The sequence below is a fragment of the Drepanopeziza brunnea genome, assembly GCF_022702325.1.
Source record: "Drepanopeziza brunnea f. sp. 'multigermtubi' strain 214-2 chromosome Unknown ctg9, whole genome shotgun sequence".
NCBI classification, from domain to species: Eukaryota; Fungi; Ascomycota; class Leotiomycetes; order Helotiales; family Drepanopezizaceae; genus Drepanopeziza; species Drepanopeziza brunnea.
In genome coordinates, this window is record NW_027094072.1 from 2,368,848 (window position 1) to 2,386,104 (window position 17,257).

Below are 17,257 nucleotides of genomic sequence, written 5' to 3' on the forward strand. Positions count from 1 at the left end.
CTACCACTATTGACGGACTTCGAAGCTGGTATGATATGTGAGTACTTCGTGTTGTGGGACCAAATGTTGGTTTAGGTAGAATCCTTCTTGTGTTTACTCGGTACAGGACTGAATCGCACGCAGCATTGGGACACGCCCAGACAACAACCTCGTTGAAACGTCCCGACTCTCGAGACTTCGGACGCAGGCCAACACACAGCGGAAAAAACAAGCTTCACGATCTACTGGCCTAAAATTAGATAATCCTCAACAGCCGGCCTCATGCCAGTTGAAGGATAATGATAATGCAAACCAGACGCCATCTCTCACGCCGCGAACCCCAAATTAAGTGACAGCAGACAGACAGGTGCATCCGAAGGTGAGGTTTGTCAGGCTCTCCCTGTCTACAACTGCAGCGGCGGCCATCGCATCGCCGGCAACCTGGTCGCAGGTTTGACGACTGGGTAGCTACTTACTACGTCCCAGGCGTAATTGTTACACCCTTGGGGGTAGGGTAACCAGGGGGCTTAAAGTGGAAATCCAGACTTTTGATGCACCCTTAATGGTGTAACAATTACGCCTGTACCGTGGTAGGTGGTACCCACACCACGATGTTGATTCTCATGATCCCTCCCAGATTTCAAAAGCCAATCGGAATACGATATTATCTCGTGTATTTGCCGAAATATTATACTACGTATGTGTGAAGTTACGAGTGAGTAACTACCGTATATACCCGCTGATCTAAGATTGGCTTTACCTTGCAAACCTCCCTCTCTCTGACGAGGAGAGAGCCGTGTCAAGACTCAAGCGACCCCCACCACCTCCGCCTCGGAATTGACCTTGCCTTGGATAGGCGAAAGGAAGCGAGGCGAAGCGAAGCGAATTGAATTCAACTGAACTGAATTGAATTGGATCGGATTTTTTTACGTATAAGTTTTGATATTTCGAAAACGCTTCTAGATGTATCGGAGACGCTAAAGCTTATGCATAATATTATGCACAAAAAAGACGGGGGCCTTGCGGTGCCAGATAAGCGACTAGTCCTATTTGGTACGGTATTCAAAGCAGAACCTATTCGAAGGTACCGGTACCGGTACTCGAAGGCTCTGCGGGCTTAGCTCGATTGCGAGCCTGACACAAGCTTTATTTCTCGAAGAATCCCTTCGAATGCAAGAATTTAGAAAGCTAAAGATCAGTGTGAATATCATCGGAGCATTATCGCAAGCTCGAATAGTGATTCCTTATCATTATGAACCTTATAGCTCGTATTGTCTCGCGAATCGCGTCGCACGATTAAGCGCTTCTTGCGACTTTTCGAAAAGGATGTCAAACCAAGGAAAAGATTTAAGCTACTATTAGCGAAAGGCGTCATCGCGTGCTTTAGAGCGCTTACTGAAAGGGGTGACCGTTTTCAGGTGTGCGAAAAGCGAGAATATATACCTACCGGTACTACGTACGTAGTATAACGGTAAAAGCAAGAATAGCGTTAATAATAGCGGCGATAATAAGGTTAAGCATCTAAGTTATACTACCGGTACCGGTACTGTTAAGCTGCAATGCAAATAAGATTTGCTAATACTTACCGTAAGTAAATAGTGCTGTACCGGTAGTAACCAAGGGCCCAAATCGCTAGGACAGCCCTGCCCCACCCCGTTCATATTTCTGCATAAGCCTTGGCGTCCTCGAGATATCTAAAAGCGTCCTCGAGAAAATGCAAACTCTTTTTTATTTACACTTTGACCAGCCGGCGACCAGTCTGATCTACACGAGTCAAATGCGATGGGCGCCCTCGTGGATACCCGGCGCACATCGCTCACAAAGAAAGCGGACATTTTTCTGTTTTCGCGCCGCACCCAGAGGAAGGAATCGGGAGGCGAAGCGAAGGGAAAGTCCATGACCCTATGATTTGTGATTTCTGATGGATGATGGGATGCCATTTACCCGCATCCAGCCGTGGCCGCGGCTGGGCTGGCCAACCATCCGATCACGGATCACGGTGGGTGTGCGAACCATGTTTCTTTATTCCTGCGTGCTGGAAAAGGGCAATCCTGCACTCGCTTGCCCTGCTTTGTTTGGGAAGTTCGAGTCCTAGTTCGAGTCCTAGTTCGAGTCCAAGTCCAAGTCCAAGTCCAGATCCAGGTCCAGGTCCAGGTCCAGATCCACCTCCACCTCCAAGTTCACGTCCACTTCCCGAGATCCAACGACCCGAGAAGGACCGTCGATGAACCCGCCCGCCGTATCCGTCTGAAAATCCCTATCCTCAGACGCAAACGACACTACCGGTATACAATCAATCCACCCATCCGTTCCATGTCCCGGGAGACCGGAAAGAAAAGGAAACCAAATAAATTAGGGTCCAACAGCCGGCTACACGAGTAAGCCTTCAACTCCTACTCGACCCTTACCCTTACTCGACTCTTGATACTCTCTCCCAGCAGTCTGTTCAGGATGATCCGTCAACAAAGACACGCTTTCCGTCCCATCTGAAGCAAGCCAAGGGCATAAGACCTGGATCTCTCTTGCTTCACAAACGGCTCTCACAGAATCTCGCAATCTCGCAATCTCACTCTCTCACCCTCGCACACTCTCACATACATACCCATCGCTGTATGACTTCCAGTAGGAGTTGAGCGAGCGAATATAAAGAAAGTCGGTTCCCCACGTTTCTGCCTCTCCCTCCTCCTCTCTTACCCGTCATCCACATCCGTGTGCCCACTGCCTCTCTCGCACTCAGTTTCACTTTCACTATCACTTTCACTCTCACTGCCACTCTCACTTTAACTCTCAATTTCACTCACCCACCCACATTCCTGGAGTGCGGTACATCCGTGTGCTCGGCCTCACTAACCGAATCCGTCCAGTCAACACTTCATCATTACCTACACTCGCTTGTTATCTCTCTATTTACGCCCTCGGACTCGGACTCGGAGATAACAAAACACACTGTCCCTACACTAACCAACTTCCGTCCGTACACTCTCGATAAAGTCAAGTCGCAACCAGAGTCCCAAAATTTGAGATTGGAGTCGTACGACTTCTGCCACTGTCCCATCGTCGCGTCTTGTTCTTCTGACCAGCAGACGCCGGTACGGCACGTACACCACGTACACACGTACACACATCATTACTCACATCCCTATCCCTCACTCCATCACATCAGAACCATGGACCACCATCCCGTGCAGAACAGCGAGGTCTACCTCATGCACACGTCCTTTGTCGCGCCCGTCCCACCGCCGTCTCCCCCATCGCCCGCGACATCATGCGAAGAGTCCATCTGTCCTGCTTCCGACGACGAACTGACGCCCATCACCCCCCCGGAGAGCCATGACCTGTGCCTGAGCCTCAGCTCCAACTTCAACCAGCGCCTCTCCAACGCGGTTCACGTCCTCGGCACCGAAGCCACGTCCGTCTCGGCCCTGACGCTCCTGTACGAGACCGAGCCGAAGGCCCGCGCAAGCTTCTACCAAGCCGTTGAGAGCATTATCCGGTCACGCCGCGCCAAGGGCCGGCTCATCGTCAGCGGCGTCGGCAAGAGCGGCTATATCGGCAAGAAGCTCGTCGCGACCATGAACTCCCTCCACGTCGTGGCGACCTTCCTCGACGCCACCGAGGCCCTCCACGGCGACCTCGGCACCATCACCGAGGACGACACGATCCTCTTTATTACCTTCTCCGGCCGGACGGCCGAGCTGCTGCAGCTGCTGCAGCATGTCGACGCCTCGCTCCCGCTGATCATCATCACGGGCGCCCGCAACGAGTGCGCGATCACCAAACGCCGCCCGGGCGCCATCCTCCTCCCGGCGCCCATCCACCAGAGCGAGACGGAGGCCTTTGGCTTCAACGCGCCCACGATGAGCACGACGGCGGCTCTGGCACTCAGCGACGCCTTGGCGGTGAGCGTCGCGAACGAGCTGTACCCTAACGTGCAAGCCGTGTTCTCCCGATTCCACCCGGGTGGTGCCATTGGCGCCGCCGCCGCCTCCGGGCCCCAACACATCTCGGATCTCGCCATCCCCTTCGCGCGGGTCCCGGAGATGAGCCACACGGCACTCACGGGCGCGCACGTGCTCATGAGCGCGTACAAGAGCAAGAGCGGCTGGGTGCGCCACGGCGACGACGTGGTGGTGCCCCCGCGCCGCATCGAGCAGATGAGTCTCGCCGACATGGACGAGCCGGCGACGTGCATCCAGCGCCTGATGGTCCCGTCGAAGGACTGGATCAAGCTGCCGGCGGACATGTCCGTCGCCCACGCCAAGGCGGTGATCGCCAGCTCGCGGGTGGCGGGCGAGCTGCGATACGCCGACGATGCCATCCTGGCGACGATGGTCGAGGGAGAGGTCGTTGGTCTGATGGAGATTGCGACGTTGATGGCGTGAGCATGCATGATATCCATCGCGTCGACAGATCGACACGTGACCCAACGGCGGCGGGCCCCAGCGAAGTGTATATGTCATTGAAAGAAAAAGAGAGAGAGAGAGAGAAAAAAAAAAAAGGAATACAAAAAAGCGAGGGGATCTTTTTTTCGAGCGGGCTCACGAGCATTATTCACCCTATTGCTTTTACGGGGGGAGCAACGGGGGGGGGGGGGGGGGGGTAGGAGGAAGGAAGATTCTGGCATTCTTTCTTCAGGAAATCTTCAGGAAAGAAACCGGCGTTTTTTGCAAGCAAAAAAGCAAAAAAACAAACAAACAAACAAACAATTCTAAGGGTCGGCCGGCAGGGACTGGTGGGAGACTGCTTGCGATGCGAGGAGGGAGAGCTAGAGCAGCCTCCCAATTCATTGGTTTTTTTTTTTTTTTTTCCGTCTTTTAAAGTTGTTGCAGCGAGGGGGGTGTTGTCGCACGCAGCCTAGATCGCTCGCTACCTACTCGTGGGCTGGGGGCTGGGCCTGGGGCTGGCTGGCTGTCTGATCTTTTCTTTTTCCTTTCCTTTTTCTTTTCTTTTTTTTTTTTTTTTTATTCTGGGGGTGGGGGGTGGGGGGTGGGGGGTGGAGGGCGGTGGACCTCTTTTTTTTTATATATTCGTCCTGTGCTTAGCTCAGCTCAGCTCAGCTCTGCTCAGGGAGTGATATGCGATGCGATGCGATGGGATGCGATGGGATGGGATGCGATATAACGACGGGATGAACGGGATGAACGGGATGAATGGGATGATGGGCCAGCGTTACGTTACGGTTTGCCACGTTCACTGGCATGAACATGGAGAGCGTGGAGCGTGCAGCGTGCAGCGTGGAGCAGGAGAGTGCGTGACGACATTTACGACTTGATCTCTTTTGCACTTCCTCCTTTCTCCTTTCGTTTATAAACCTAGGTATCGATCTATCTGTCTAAAGAAGAGGGAGGCCTTTTTCTGGGGAGCTTTGCGAACTCCCTCGGGCTGTTTTTTCACTTTTCACTCTTTGATGAGTTTTTTTTTTTTTTTTTTTTTGTTCTACATCGTTACGAGTGGAGTGAAATGCATACCGGTATATCGGTTTTGCAAAGGGGAGTGAGTGGGGTTGAGGAATGGATACCGGTAGATGGTTCGGCTCGACTCGGCTCGGCTCGGCTCGGCTCGGATGGGGCCGTCTGTCTTCACTGCCATCTCTGAGCTCTTTTCGAAAAACTTTAAATAAAGCTACCTTATCTCTACTCTTGGCTTGGCTCCATCTCTCTACTTGTAAGATTCCTCTTCCATCTCCGCTACTGTATGAGAAATAGGTCGGTCGGTAGGTAGGTAGGTAGGTAGGTAGGTAGGTGCGCGGAGTGGGTAAGTCAGGTCAGGTGGATTGGATAGGTACGTAAGTACGGGCGGGAGAGTCTTTCTTTCCTTCGTCGTAAGCGCCGTGGCTGTGCGAGGTAATGCCCGTGCTCAGATGGATGGATGGATGGATGGATGCATGCGGCGGCGGCTTCTGCGGGAGAGGAGGAGAGAGGGAATTTGAGTCAGTAATTGATTTGCTGTGATGCGATGCGATGCGATGCGATGCGATGATGATACGGATGCAGTGGAGATTAGGATAAGGATTGGGATTGGGTTTGGGATTGTGAAGGGGAGGAGAGGAAAGGAGAGGAAAGGAGAGGAAAGGAGAGGAGCGATGATGTGAAGAGAGAGAAAGGGAAGAAAGAGAGAGGGAGGGAAGAGGAGATGACGAGGGATGAGACAACAGGATGTATTTCCCTACGGTATTTAGATTGGTATTCGCCGAAGTCAAAAAGATGAATTGAAAGAAAAAAAAAAAATAGGAAACGAACAAAACAGAGAGAGAGAGAGAGAGAGAGAGAGAGAGAGAGAGAGGAAAACACCGCGGGTTCTGGTTAGCGAGCTGACAAGCCCCAATACACACACACACACGCACACGGCCAGATCCGGTCCCAACCTTCTCTTCTTCTCTTCTGCCCTTCTCTCCCCTTCCTCCCCTTCTTCTCCTTCTTCTCCTTTGCAGACAGACAGACAGACAGACTCTCTCTGGTCATATTCTTTCCTGGTCCTACTGCCGCTCTGTATGTGAGGGATACCGGTATCGATACGGTTTTTCATTCGTGGGTCTACGTGTCTTTTCTCGCTACCTACTCTCTTGAGCAGAGCAGAGCAGAGCAGAGCAGAGCAGAGCAGAGCACGTGTTTGCCTATTTCTCAACTCATCTCTTCTCATCTCCGTCTGCGAACGCAAGAGTGGAATAGGTAGATACCGGTAGACGAGAAGGCACGTGGGGTGAGGGGGGCAAGAGGCTCGGAGCGTTCGCGCCGTACCACGTTACGTTACGTTACGTTACGAAGCTACTCTCTCCATCCACCTATCTATTATTGACGAAGAGAGAGGAATGAAGGGGTATGTATATATATATATGTACCTATGTACCTTTGTTACCCACCTCGTCTAAAAGGTCTGGCTTGGCCTGGTGAGCTGGCTGGCTGAGGACCTCTGTCGTCTCTCGTCTTGTTGATCTACCGGTATTATTCCCTTCTGCGTACTGGCATGTACCGTACCGTAGTGTTTGCGATATTATCCGTGTCCCCTGCGTGCAGCTCCATCTACCGGTATAGGTATAGGGACCAATGTTCTACCTCCTGTCTTTCTTACGCGTTTTCTACTCTTGAGCGCCTGGAATCCTTCGGGTCTGGTTCGCGATGCACTTCAGCCAGCGCGTGTCCCGTCGCGGAATGCAGATGCCCGTCTGCGTCTCCTGCTCTTCCATGATGGTGGCTGGGCCGCCGCCATCGCCGCCGCCATCGCTGCTGCTGCTGCTGCTGCTGTTGCTGCATCGGGCGATGGGCGAGGATTGTAGCAAGAAGCGAAAAGTTGGTCACGGGTGTGACGTGACGAATTTGACGTCATGGGTTCTGGGGAATTGGGGAGTCGGTCTCTGAGGCTTGAGACAAGGTGCTCGTTCTTTTTGCCCGCGTCTGTTGATCTGCGTTACTTGCTTTTCTTCCTTCAACCTTCAACCTCAACCTTCGACCTTCGACCTTCAACCTTCAACCTGTTCCCGCCAACGATACAGAACAATTTCAACGAGACAACACCAGCATCATACACCACCATCACCACCACCATCACCACCACCATCACCACCACCATCACCACCACCATCATGTCAACTCCCTCCGAGCCTCCCCCTCCCTACACAGCAAACGCAGCCCCCTCACAATCAGCCTCCACCAACACCCTCCGCGTCCCCAACACCCGCAACGGCATCCCCCCTCTCTCCCGCCGCTCCATGGAAGACGAGGCGCGCGCTCTGCCGCCCGGCTGGTCGCGCCAATACGATGCAGAGACGCACCACCAATTCTTCGTCGACACACGCGCCTCGCCCCCGCGCTCCATCTGGCACCACCCCTACGATGACGAGACCTACCTGTCCTCCCTCCCCGCCGAGGAACGTACGCGGATCCATTCTCTGCATCGCGTCCCGACGGCCGCCGATCTCGAGGCGGAGAGCAGCGGCGACGAGGACGACGAGGACGATGATCATCATGCCACGGCAGGGACCGGGAGAGCAGAGCTCCCTCCGCGGGGAAACGGAAACGGAAACGGAAGCCACGAGGATGAACCCACCGGCGTACACAAACTGACCCGCAAGATGAAAGACAAGCTCACATCCTCGACGCACCAGGAGCGCGAGGCGCAGCGCCAGCAGCGTGCCCGCGACGAGGCGGCCGCCTACGAGCGCCATCAGCACATCCGTCGGCAGATGAGCAAGGCCATGGCGACGGGGGAGCCGCAGCTGCTGGGCCGGGACCGGGAGGGCAAGGAGGTGTATATCGAGCCGCCGCAGATGCCCATCGGGTTCGGCTATGGAGGTCGCGGGTATGGGATCAACCCGTACTCGAGCGGGCTCTATGGGTACCCGGGCATGGGCATGAGAGGGGCGGGGGTGGGAATGGGAATGGGTGGTGGATATGGGCAGCAGCGATATGCGAGGCCTGCGTACCCGTATAGTCGGCCCTATGGAGGCGGCTACGGGGGTGGTTTTGGCACGCCGCTGCTCGGTGGGCTGGCGGGTGGTGCGTTGTTGGGGGGTTTGCTGTTCTAGGGAAGCGAGGCGAGGGGCTATGCGTTTATTTGTGATGGTTCGTTGGGCTGGGAAAAGAATTGGGCCGGCGCGGCTAGGCGACCGGTAAACAGGACACCATGGTATCCACCGCACCGCATTCTCGAGCCGTCGCGGCCTTTCCAATGTTATTGCGTCTTTCCAACGCAGGAACCCGCGTACCACCTCGCGAACTCTTGGCGTTCTGACCGATTGAGCCTGCCCTCGGTTCTATAAGCATCAGGAGTGCATATAGAAATCAACCTCAGCTGCTAAGCACTATGGAGATAATCACTCATCGCTCACTTGTTCGCCTTTGTAATCTTGGTACCTTGGTGTTTTCCTCCATCGTCTCTGTTCTCGTTCGTCTGATCTCATCTCATCTTTCATCGTATCTTTCTTCGTCGTATCCTACGTATCCTCCGTATCCTCCGTATCCTCCGTATGCTATCCCATCTCCTTTCTCCTCTCTTTAAATATCCCTTACGACAACCACAAGCAACGAACGAGCAACAACAACAACTGCTCAGCCGTAGAACCACACACACACACCATACCCGTTCTCCCCCCTTCTTCTTTTCTTTGCGCTTGCTTGCTTGGTTGGGTATTGCCTTTGAAAACTGCCCGGGTTATCCAGATCCCATCTAGACGCAGATGCAGACGCAGATGCAGACCCAGACCCAGACCCAGACCCTCCTCCTGTACAGCTTCAACCGCGGCGCGTACTTGCCCCGCACGCTCTCGCTGTGGTACTTCCAGAACGGCTTCGAGGCGTCCTTGCCTGCCACGCAGGCGAGGATCTTGGAGCCGGCGGGGTGGTCGTTGAGGAAGTCTGTGCGGGGGGGGGGGGAGGGCTTTTTGGCTTTGATTGAAGAGGTAAGGTAGGTAGGTAGTATACCGGTAGGTGTAGAAGGGCAAAGGGAGGGAGGGTTCATTCTTGGTCCTGAACGTGTTCGGGAGATGGGATGGGATAGACGGTGTCGCGGTTCCCCGGATTATCAGATGGAACCTCGGCTCGGCTCCGGCCGGCGTCTGAGTTGATCTGTATTGGAAAGGTCGGGGCTGTGATTGGCTCGGTGGGCTGGCTAAGGTGGGTTGGGCCGGCTCGGCATCTGAAATGTATAAAGATTTCCATTACCTAATGCTAATTGCGGCCCTGGATTCCTGTCAGCGATAAGGTCACGGTGTTCGCGACGCTTCTTGATACCTTGATACCGGTACCTACCTACCTACCTACCTACCTACCTACCACCTACCTACCACCTACCTACCGACCCTATATGCCATGCTCGTACAGCGTATACACGAGGTGAGTTGTGATGTATGCGATCGAGTGCTTTAAATTGGAACACCCGGTTGTTTTTTTTCTACCGTAATCAATAAATAGGTAACAGGGCCCGGGAAAAACGTCTCTGCATATCTAGAACCCATATCCGGACCCTGTATCCCTCCCCTCAAAGCCCCTTTCCAGTACCCAAACAAACAAGCTGCCGAGACCTAGGTACCTCCCAGCGGAGATGCAATCAATGGGAAAGAAAATTCCACCTCTCTCTTCCAAACGAAATGCAGCAGCGGTCGAGTGGCGGAGGTCATCACCACCCGCTCTCGCTCGCGTATTGCTTCCATACGAGAGAAGAGAAGAGAGAGCACGGGAGTAAAACGCGACAAGCGCAGCCTTGTTTTTCTTGTTTTCCCCTGGCCACGGCTTGGGACCAAGAAAGCGCATGCTTGTTTTCCATTAATAATCTCATCCTATAATAATAAGGTACCGACCCGGTGCAGCGCGGAATCCTCGCAGCTCCCTTGTGTGTGTGTGTTTATTTTTTTGTGTCTGTGTTCTCCCTCTTCTCCCCAAACCGAAAAAAAAAACCCACGTTCTTTTTTTCTTTTGGCCGATCGGGTCTCCTGCGTCGGATTTGCGATTCCGGTTCCCGTGTTCTTGCCCATTCTGGAGGAGGAGTCGGCCCCGTGACTGAGACGAGGGAAGAGAGATCGAAAATTCGCGCGCTTGGGGGGGGGGATATTTCCATACCGATAGCGAGAAGGGAGCTTTTTGCGGCCAAGGTCTACACTACCAACACGCTGACCCTCCCTCCAATATATTCATCACCACCACGACCACCACGACCACCACGACCACCACCACCACAGCACACGGAAGGGACGATGGTCTTCTCGTGGGCCTACCCGGCGCATGCGCATCAAGGACATTGGGGATTGGTCGATTCGCAGCACAAGTAAGTATTTATATGCCTACAGATCTCTCTCTCTCTCTCTCTTCCCTCTCTCTTCCATCTCTCTTCCCTCTTCGCAACCAGAAAATCACGGCTAACAATCGGGGAAATCTAGCTTTTGCGAAGAAGTAAGTCGGTCAAAGCTCCCCCACCCGCAAAGGCAAACGCGAAAATTCAAAAACGAAAAAAAAAGGAAAAAAAAGGAAGAAAAAAAAGGAAAAAAAAAAAAAAAAGACGAAGGCGGAGGACGTTCAGCGAGGAGAAGCACAAAGACTGACGGTGCGATAAACAAAAACACAGGACTACATCCTCACGCCCTACATCGCCGAACTCATCAATACGCTCACCAACCTCACCTATCGTACGTTCTTGCCCCCTCCCTTCCTTCCTTCCTTCCTTCCTTCCTTCCTTCCTTCCTTCCTTCCTTCCTTGGCGTGCGCGCGCATCACGTGTCTAGCTCTTCTTCTGGTGGAGCGGAGAGGGCGGAGAGCGGATGGATGCTGGCTTGGCGGGGCGGGGAGGGGCGGATCGATCTCTTGGGGAAAACTGGCCTGGGCTTGACTGACGGGGCTGAAATAGTTCTCTACGCCTACCACGGTATCAAGAATAACGCCAACCGGAAAGATGCCGTGCTGAGGAATCTGTCGTACTTGGGCATTGCGGCCGTCGGACTGGGCTCGGCCGTGTTCCATGCCACGATGAAGAGCTGGACGCAGTGGTGTGAGTTGGATTTCCCGTTTTCTCGTTCCGGGCCGTGGAGGGGGGAGGGCGAATTCGTGTCACTGGCTTCACGTCTCGTCAGATCGTGCGGGCGGCCATCGACCCGGGTACATCCATGATCCTCTGCACAGGATCCAAGTATTCAGCGAGCGAGGCGAGATGGGCTATGGATCGTGGCCAGGAAGCATGAAGACGAGCACAGGAAGATTGATCGGTGGGAGAACGGGAGTCCCGCTCGAGACCAAAGACCAGGGATCCGATGCCCGTTGCAGAGGCTCAGGCCGAGCGAGCTCGAGGCAGTGAGGCTATCAAAGTGCTTTTTTCAGGGGTGGAATAGCCTCTCATCCGGCTCACGGGACCACACGCCTGTAGTGTGATAATGCTGACTTGAACCCAGGCGATGACCTGTCGATGCTCGTCGCAGTCGCAACCGTCCTCCACCGTGTCTGCACCTTCGACAAGTCCCTCTCGACGACGGTGATCTCGGGGGTGGCCATCACGGCTGGCATGACGGCCTTCAGCGCTTGGCATTGCATTACCGATGAGACTGTCATGCATTCTGTTCTGTTTGGTAGGTCGCCCTTGCCAACCAGCGTGCGCTGCTTTTGGGTGGAGGAATTGCGAGAGTTGATGCTGATGCGGAGAAACAGCTATCATGATCGTCCTGGTAGGCCAGAAAACCCGGATGGTCATCACTCAAAGAGTCTCGGATCCGGCCGTTGCGAAGGAGGTTAGGAAGTTGGCGCTATGGGGCGGCAGTAAGTTTCCGTTCCTCTCTCTCTCTCTCTCTCCCTGCTTCCCACCATCCCCTCCTGGGCAACTTCTCTCTTGCTTCGAGAACCTGTGTGCAATTGACTCATTGAAAAACAGTCATCTTCATCTCCGGCTTCGGCATCTGGAACATCGACAACGCCATCTGTTCGTCTCTCACGCGCTGGAAACGCGCCATCGGCATGCCTTGGTCGTTCGTGCTGGAGCTGCATGGGTGGTGGCATATCTTTACCGGGGCTGGTGCCTACATCTGTGTGTTCTCCTATCTTTCTTATTTCTTACCTCCGCCCTGCCCCCACTTCACCCCCCTCCCCCCCTGACCTGCACGTCCCGGCTTCCAGGTCGACAGAAGAAGTCCCCCCTCGGCTAACGAAAACGAAAACCCAGTCATCGCCCTCGTCGAGTATCTCACCTCAGAGAAAGCTGGCCAGGCCCTCGGCTCCCGCTTCGCCTGGCCCGTGAACCTGATCGTCAACGGCCAAGCCGGCAGCAAAGCCTCCTCGCAGGATGATGGCGCCACGACGACCAGCAGCAGCACGAAGAAGAAGGCGCACGAGAAGAATGGCGGCGCGCCTGCTACTACCGGTACGTCGGCTGAGGTCTCGACTACGGATGTCAAGACGAATGGGGGCGCTGGGAAGATGAAGACGGCGGTGAAGACGAATGGAGCTGCTAAAAAGGGCCTGTAAAAGTTTGTAGATAATCGAGAGAGAGGGGAGAGAGAGGGTGGGGGGGAGGAGAGGAGAAAGGGGAGAGAGAAAGGGAGAGGGGGGACTAGAAATTCTGTGCTACTTACCTACTTGGCTATGTCTCTATGTCTCTGCCATGAATTTTTTTTTTCTTTTCCTTTTTTTTCTTTTTTTTTTCTTTCGAGCTTGAGAACCAGATACCTACTTACCTTACCTACCTAGCTTACCTACCTAGCTTACCTACCTAGCTAACGACACCAAAGACTCTCTCTCTCCTCTCTCTTTCTCTCTCTCTCTCCTCTCTCTCTCTCTCTCTCTCTCTTCTCTCTCTCTCATCTCTCTCTCTCTCTCGCGCTTACCATCCACTCCACTGGCCTAAAGCACCATCGATAAGATGAGATGAGATAAGATAAGATGAGATATAACTAATATACAGGAGGCTGGAGGCTGCTATTTCTCTTATCGCTCTTGTGTGTATGTGTGGGTGTGGCGGCGGGGGGGGAGGGGGGGAGGGGGGGTAAATAAGTACCGGTAGGTGGGTAGGTGGGTAGGTGGGTAAGTGGGTAGGTGGGTGGGTAGGTGGGTAGGTGAGTGAGTGGGTGAAGAAGTAGGTAGGTGGGTAGGTGGGTAGGTGGGTAGGTGGGTGGGGTAAAGAAGTAGGTGGGTGGGTGGGTAGGTGGGTAAATAGGTAAATAGGTAAATAAGTAAATAGGTAAATAGGTAAATAGGTAAATAGGTAAATAGGTAAATAGGTAAATAGGTAAATAGGTAAATAGGTAAATAGGTAAATAGGTAAATAGGTAAATAGGTAAATAGGTAAGTAGGTAAGTAGGTAAGTAGGTAAGTAAATAAGTAAGGAGGGTAAGTAGATGAGTAGATAAGTCAGTGAGTAAGTAAATAAGTAAATAAGTACCTAGGTACGTAAGTAGGTGAGTAGGTGAGTAAGTGAGTAAATAAATAAGTAAATAATTAGGTACGTAAGTAGGTGAGTAAGTAAGTAAGTAAGTGAATAAGTGAGTAAGTCAGTAAATAGGTAAGTAGGTAAGTAAATAGGTAAATAGGTAAATAAATAAATAAATAAATAAATAAATAAATAAATAAATAAATAAATAAATAAATAAATAAATAAATAAATAAATAAATAAATAAATAAATAAATAAATAAATAAGTGACTTAATAGGTGAGTAAGTAAATAAGTGAGTAAGTGAGTGAGTAAATAAATAAATAAGTAAGATCAAGTCATAGCAGTATACAGTATACATAACGGTATGAAAAAAAAAAAATTCCACTCCCGCTGATAAATGCGCTATCGTGTACTTAGTTCTCGCTCGGATCTGCTTTGGGCAGTGGTGGTTGTTGTTGTTGTTGTTGTTGGTTTTTTTTTGGGTGGGGGTAGTAGGGAGGGGGGGTAATATATGCGGACAAAAGGAAAAGAAAAAAAAATGGAAAGGATAAAAAGGGGGGGGGGGGGGAAGAAATGGAAAAGAAAAAGAAAAGAAAAAGAAAGGAAAAAGAAAAGAAAAAGAAAAGAAAGAAAAAAGGGCGTGTATTCGGTTCAATTCAATTCAATTCAATTTCTCTATTTTTTTTCTTCTTATTTTACTGCATTCAGCTCTAGCTTCAGCTTCAGCCGAGCGTACCTCCTTCACTGCCTTTGCCCTCTATAGCTGTTACAGCTGATTGTCTGTGTACCGGTACATACAGTACCAGTACGTACGCATGCATGCATGCATACCGGTGCTCGGTGCTTCTCGACCTTTTCGTTTTAATTACTGGTACTGGTAGTATCACAGCCAGTTAGTCAGCCGGTCGGTCAGGTCAGTCAGTCAGTCAGTTAGTCGGTCAGTAGTCCTAAGCGAAAAGGGGAACGCATTCAAGTGTGGAGGACTGGCCCGCTCTACTTATACTGATGGGGTACTGATAGGGTAGGCACGACGTCTGCCATCCAGGAAGTCTACTACGAGAGGAGCGGGAGGCCGGGGGTGGCTGACTTTCCAGTCCAAAAAAAGAAGGAAGACGGATGAAAGAAAAAGAACTGCATTGAAGCGATTCATTTCGAGCTGCTAGAAAATCAATCTCCTACCAACCTGCCTGCGAGCATAGGCGGACGGGGTTGGTGTCTCACAGGCTGCGATGGCGGTACAGTATCTCCGAGGGAGTGAGTGAGTGAGCGACTGACACCTTTCTCAGCAGCTAAACACGTTTGTAAGCCTCAATCTTCCCCCTGCTGGATTCGGCACCTCTAATCTTGAGGGGGAGTGAGAACTTGTCCAATTTTCAGACTCGGACTGTGTTGACTTCACGCGAGAAGTTTTTTCTGGGCGTGCATAGCTGCTATTCGATCTATTTCCTTTCATGTTGCTTCCCGTCGCGCTTCCTCTGCGATTCCTGGCTTCGAAGAAATAGGGAGTCTCGACGGAGAATCTTGGTGGGAGCTGGTTATCGTTATCAAGCTATAATTCTTGAGAAGGGGAAGCGGGATCTCGACGCGCTATTCTTAGAGGCAGCCTTCTAAGGGTACACGCTAGCAAGGCTTCGGGAATCACTCTGAAATAATCTTTCATCATTTGATTTCTTTCTGTCAATCGTTTCATAGCTATATTTTGCAAGGATCGGGGCAGGTATCAGAAAGGGGAACGGTGGTCGTAAAGGAGCTGCCATGATCCGCTTGCTTCTCTGGTGAAGAAGTCGCTATAACCAGAGAGCGGTTGAATATTGCGATGAGAGCCGGGAAGGTGTTGCATGGATGCCGAAAAGGGTTCTGTCGTATCATTCATTCGTATCTCTGGATTGAAAGACGAGAAGGGTTTGTATCTTATGTGCTTTCCGACTTGCCAGTTTCTCGGGTTATATTCTTTTACATGGTGGCTAGCACGCCTGATTTCTAAAGCAAGAGATTCGGCGTCTGGTTATTTATTCCCTTTGCATTCGATTCAATACCGCACGCTCTTGCTCTCTCGTAACATCGTGGAGATCACATTCTGCGAAAAGCTATATACATATTCCAGTTTACTTAGCTGGCTAGTCACTATTTCGCGCCATCCAACCTGGATTCGATCCCTTAGATCTCGATCGCATCTACGATCTTGGATATCTTTCGTTTGTTTTTTTCATTTCTAATACTTCTACTTGAAAACTTTCGACGTCGTGGGGAGCACGGAGTCAGTCCATCCGCCTCCTTTCCCTATTCCTATGACCGAAAGGCTCTCGTCAAGCCGTCAGATCCAATGCCGCTGTCAGTATTACGAGGAGTTGCTACTCTTAATAACCAATCAGCTCCATAGCTTGGTTCTTGTAAGACGAAAGTAGCGAAGTACGTCTGATTACGTTATTCAATCTATGATGATATATAAGACGTAATGTTTAAAGATCGGTAGGCATCTACTCGCATCTTTCGGGAGTGAAAACACTTTAAATATCCTTTTTAGATAAACCGATCATTAACAGCCACAAAGCTGAAGTATACTAGACTCAAAGTGTTACCTATATTAGAATTAGCAAGATGAGCCCCATCTACGAGTGCGAAATTAGGAAACATGGATAAAAACTGCTAAGCAATCATTGGTCCTAAGTTCAGCGGGTTAATTAAGCACGAGCTGCGATTGTTCCTAGCACAAACATTGCAGATCCCCTTTTGAATATGGCTTCACGTAAGCAACATATGTTTACGAGTGAGAATTCTTCGAAGGATGAGTTCTAGAAGTCGACCTGTCTTTAGACGGTTCATATGATGATTTCTTTATAAAGTGCAGTTTGGCTTTGGTTTTGCGAATTAGCTGGTTCTTAGGCTTTTTAAACGATTCTGTTTTTATATGCAGTCCCGTCAATCCCAGAATACAACTCGAGTGAGCGCAATGTCTCAAAGCGTATCATGGCAGCGAAATAATTAGTGACAGTCACTGGCTGTTGCCGAGCATCGATGGCCCAAGGAGGTGATTATTTGCATAATAGATAGGTTTATAAGTGAATATTAGAGCTAAGCAAATCGACTTGATTCCCTTTGATTTTAGGTGTGAACCTCGTCAGTTCTACCACCTCAAGTCATGAAACCTTTATAACAAAGATTTATGCAAAAAACTTCTACTACTTATTTGAAGAATCACTTCTGTGTTGTATTGATGACCTTTTCCCTTTGAACCAGATGCCTCCAAAGGCTATTTTCATATTAGCCTGCGTTATAACCTAGTTCTCAACCATCGTTTCCTTACCGGCGGGTCGTCTCTAGTTATCTATACATCTGCAAACCATCTCTAAGCTGGGAAATTATCTCTTTCACAACACTCTCTACTTGGAGACAGCTAGCAGGCCGCGCTGCTCACGCCACCATTGCTTCTGGGTGAGGGAG

The 17,257-nt window shown here is 51.3% G+C and overlaps 3 protein-coding genes across 4 annotated transcripts; all 3 read left to right on the forward strand.

Annotated features, from left to right (window-relative positions):
• Window positions 1-3,146: 3,146 nt before the first annotated feature.
• On the forward strand, window positions 3,147-4,361 carry L3040_005846 (uncharacterized protein; the record flags this gene model as incomplete). 2 transcript variants are annotated; one of them, XM_007287850.1, is made up of 1 exon in its annotated part: window positions 3,147-4,361. In XM_007287850.1, the coding sequence occupies one exon, from the start codon at window positions 3,147-3,149 to the stop codon at window positions 4,359-4,361; it is 1,215 nt and encodes a 404-aa protein (XP_007287912.1). The 2 variants fall into 2 exon arrangements, with proteins under 2 accessions (XP_007287912.1, XP_066011520.1); XM_066154673.1 differs by having other exon boundaries at window positions 4,134-4,361.
• Window positions 4,362-7,558: 3,197 nt separating this feature from the next.
• L3040_005847 (uncharacterized protein) lies at window positions 7,559-8,500 on the forward strand (the record flags this gene model as incomplete). Its single annotated transcript, XM_007287851.2, has 1 exon — window positions 7,559-8,500. The coding sequence occupies one exon, from the start codon at window positions 7,559-7,561 to the stop codon at window positions 8,498-8,500; it is 942 nt and encodes a 313-aa protein (XP_007287913.2).
• A 2,163-nt stretch (window positions 8,501-10,663) lies between these two features.
• Window positions 10,664-12,911, forward strand: L3040_005848 (uncharacterized protein; the record flags this gene model as incomplete). The annotated part of the gene is made up of 8 exons (XM_066154674.1): window positions 10,664-10,734; window positions 10,847-10,859; window positions 11,032-11,092; window positions 11,311-11,451; window positions 11,849-12,022; window positions 12,102-12,209; window positions 12,322-12,474; window positions 12,610-12,911. 8 exons carry the CDS (start codon window positions 10,664-10,666, stop codon window positions 12,909-12,911), a joined length of 1,023 nt encoding a protein of 340 aa, XP_066011521.1.
• Window positions 12,912-17,257: the final 4,346 nt, after the last annotated feature.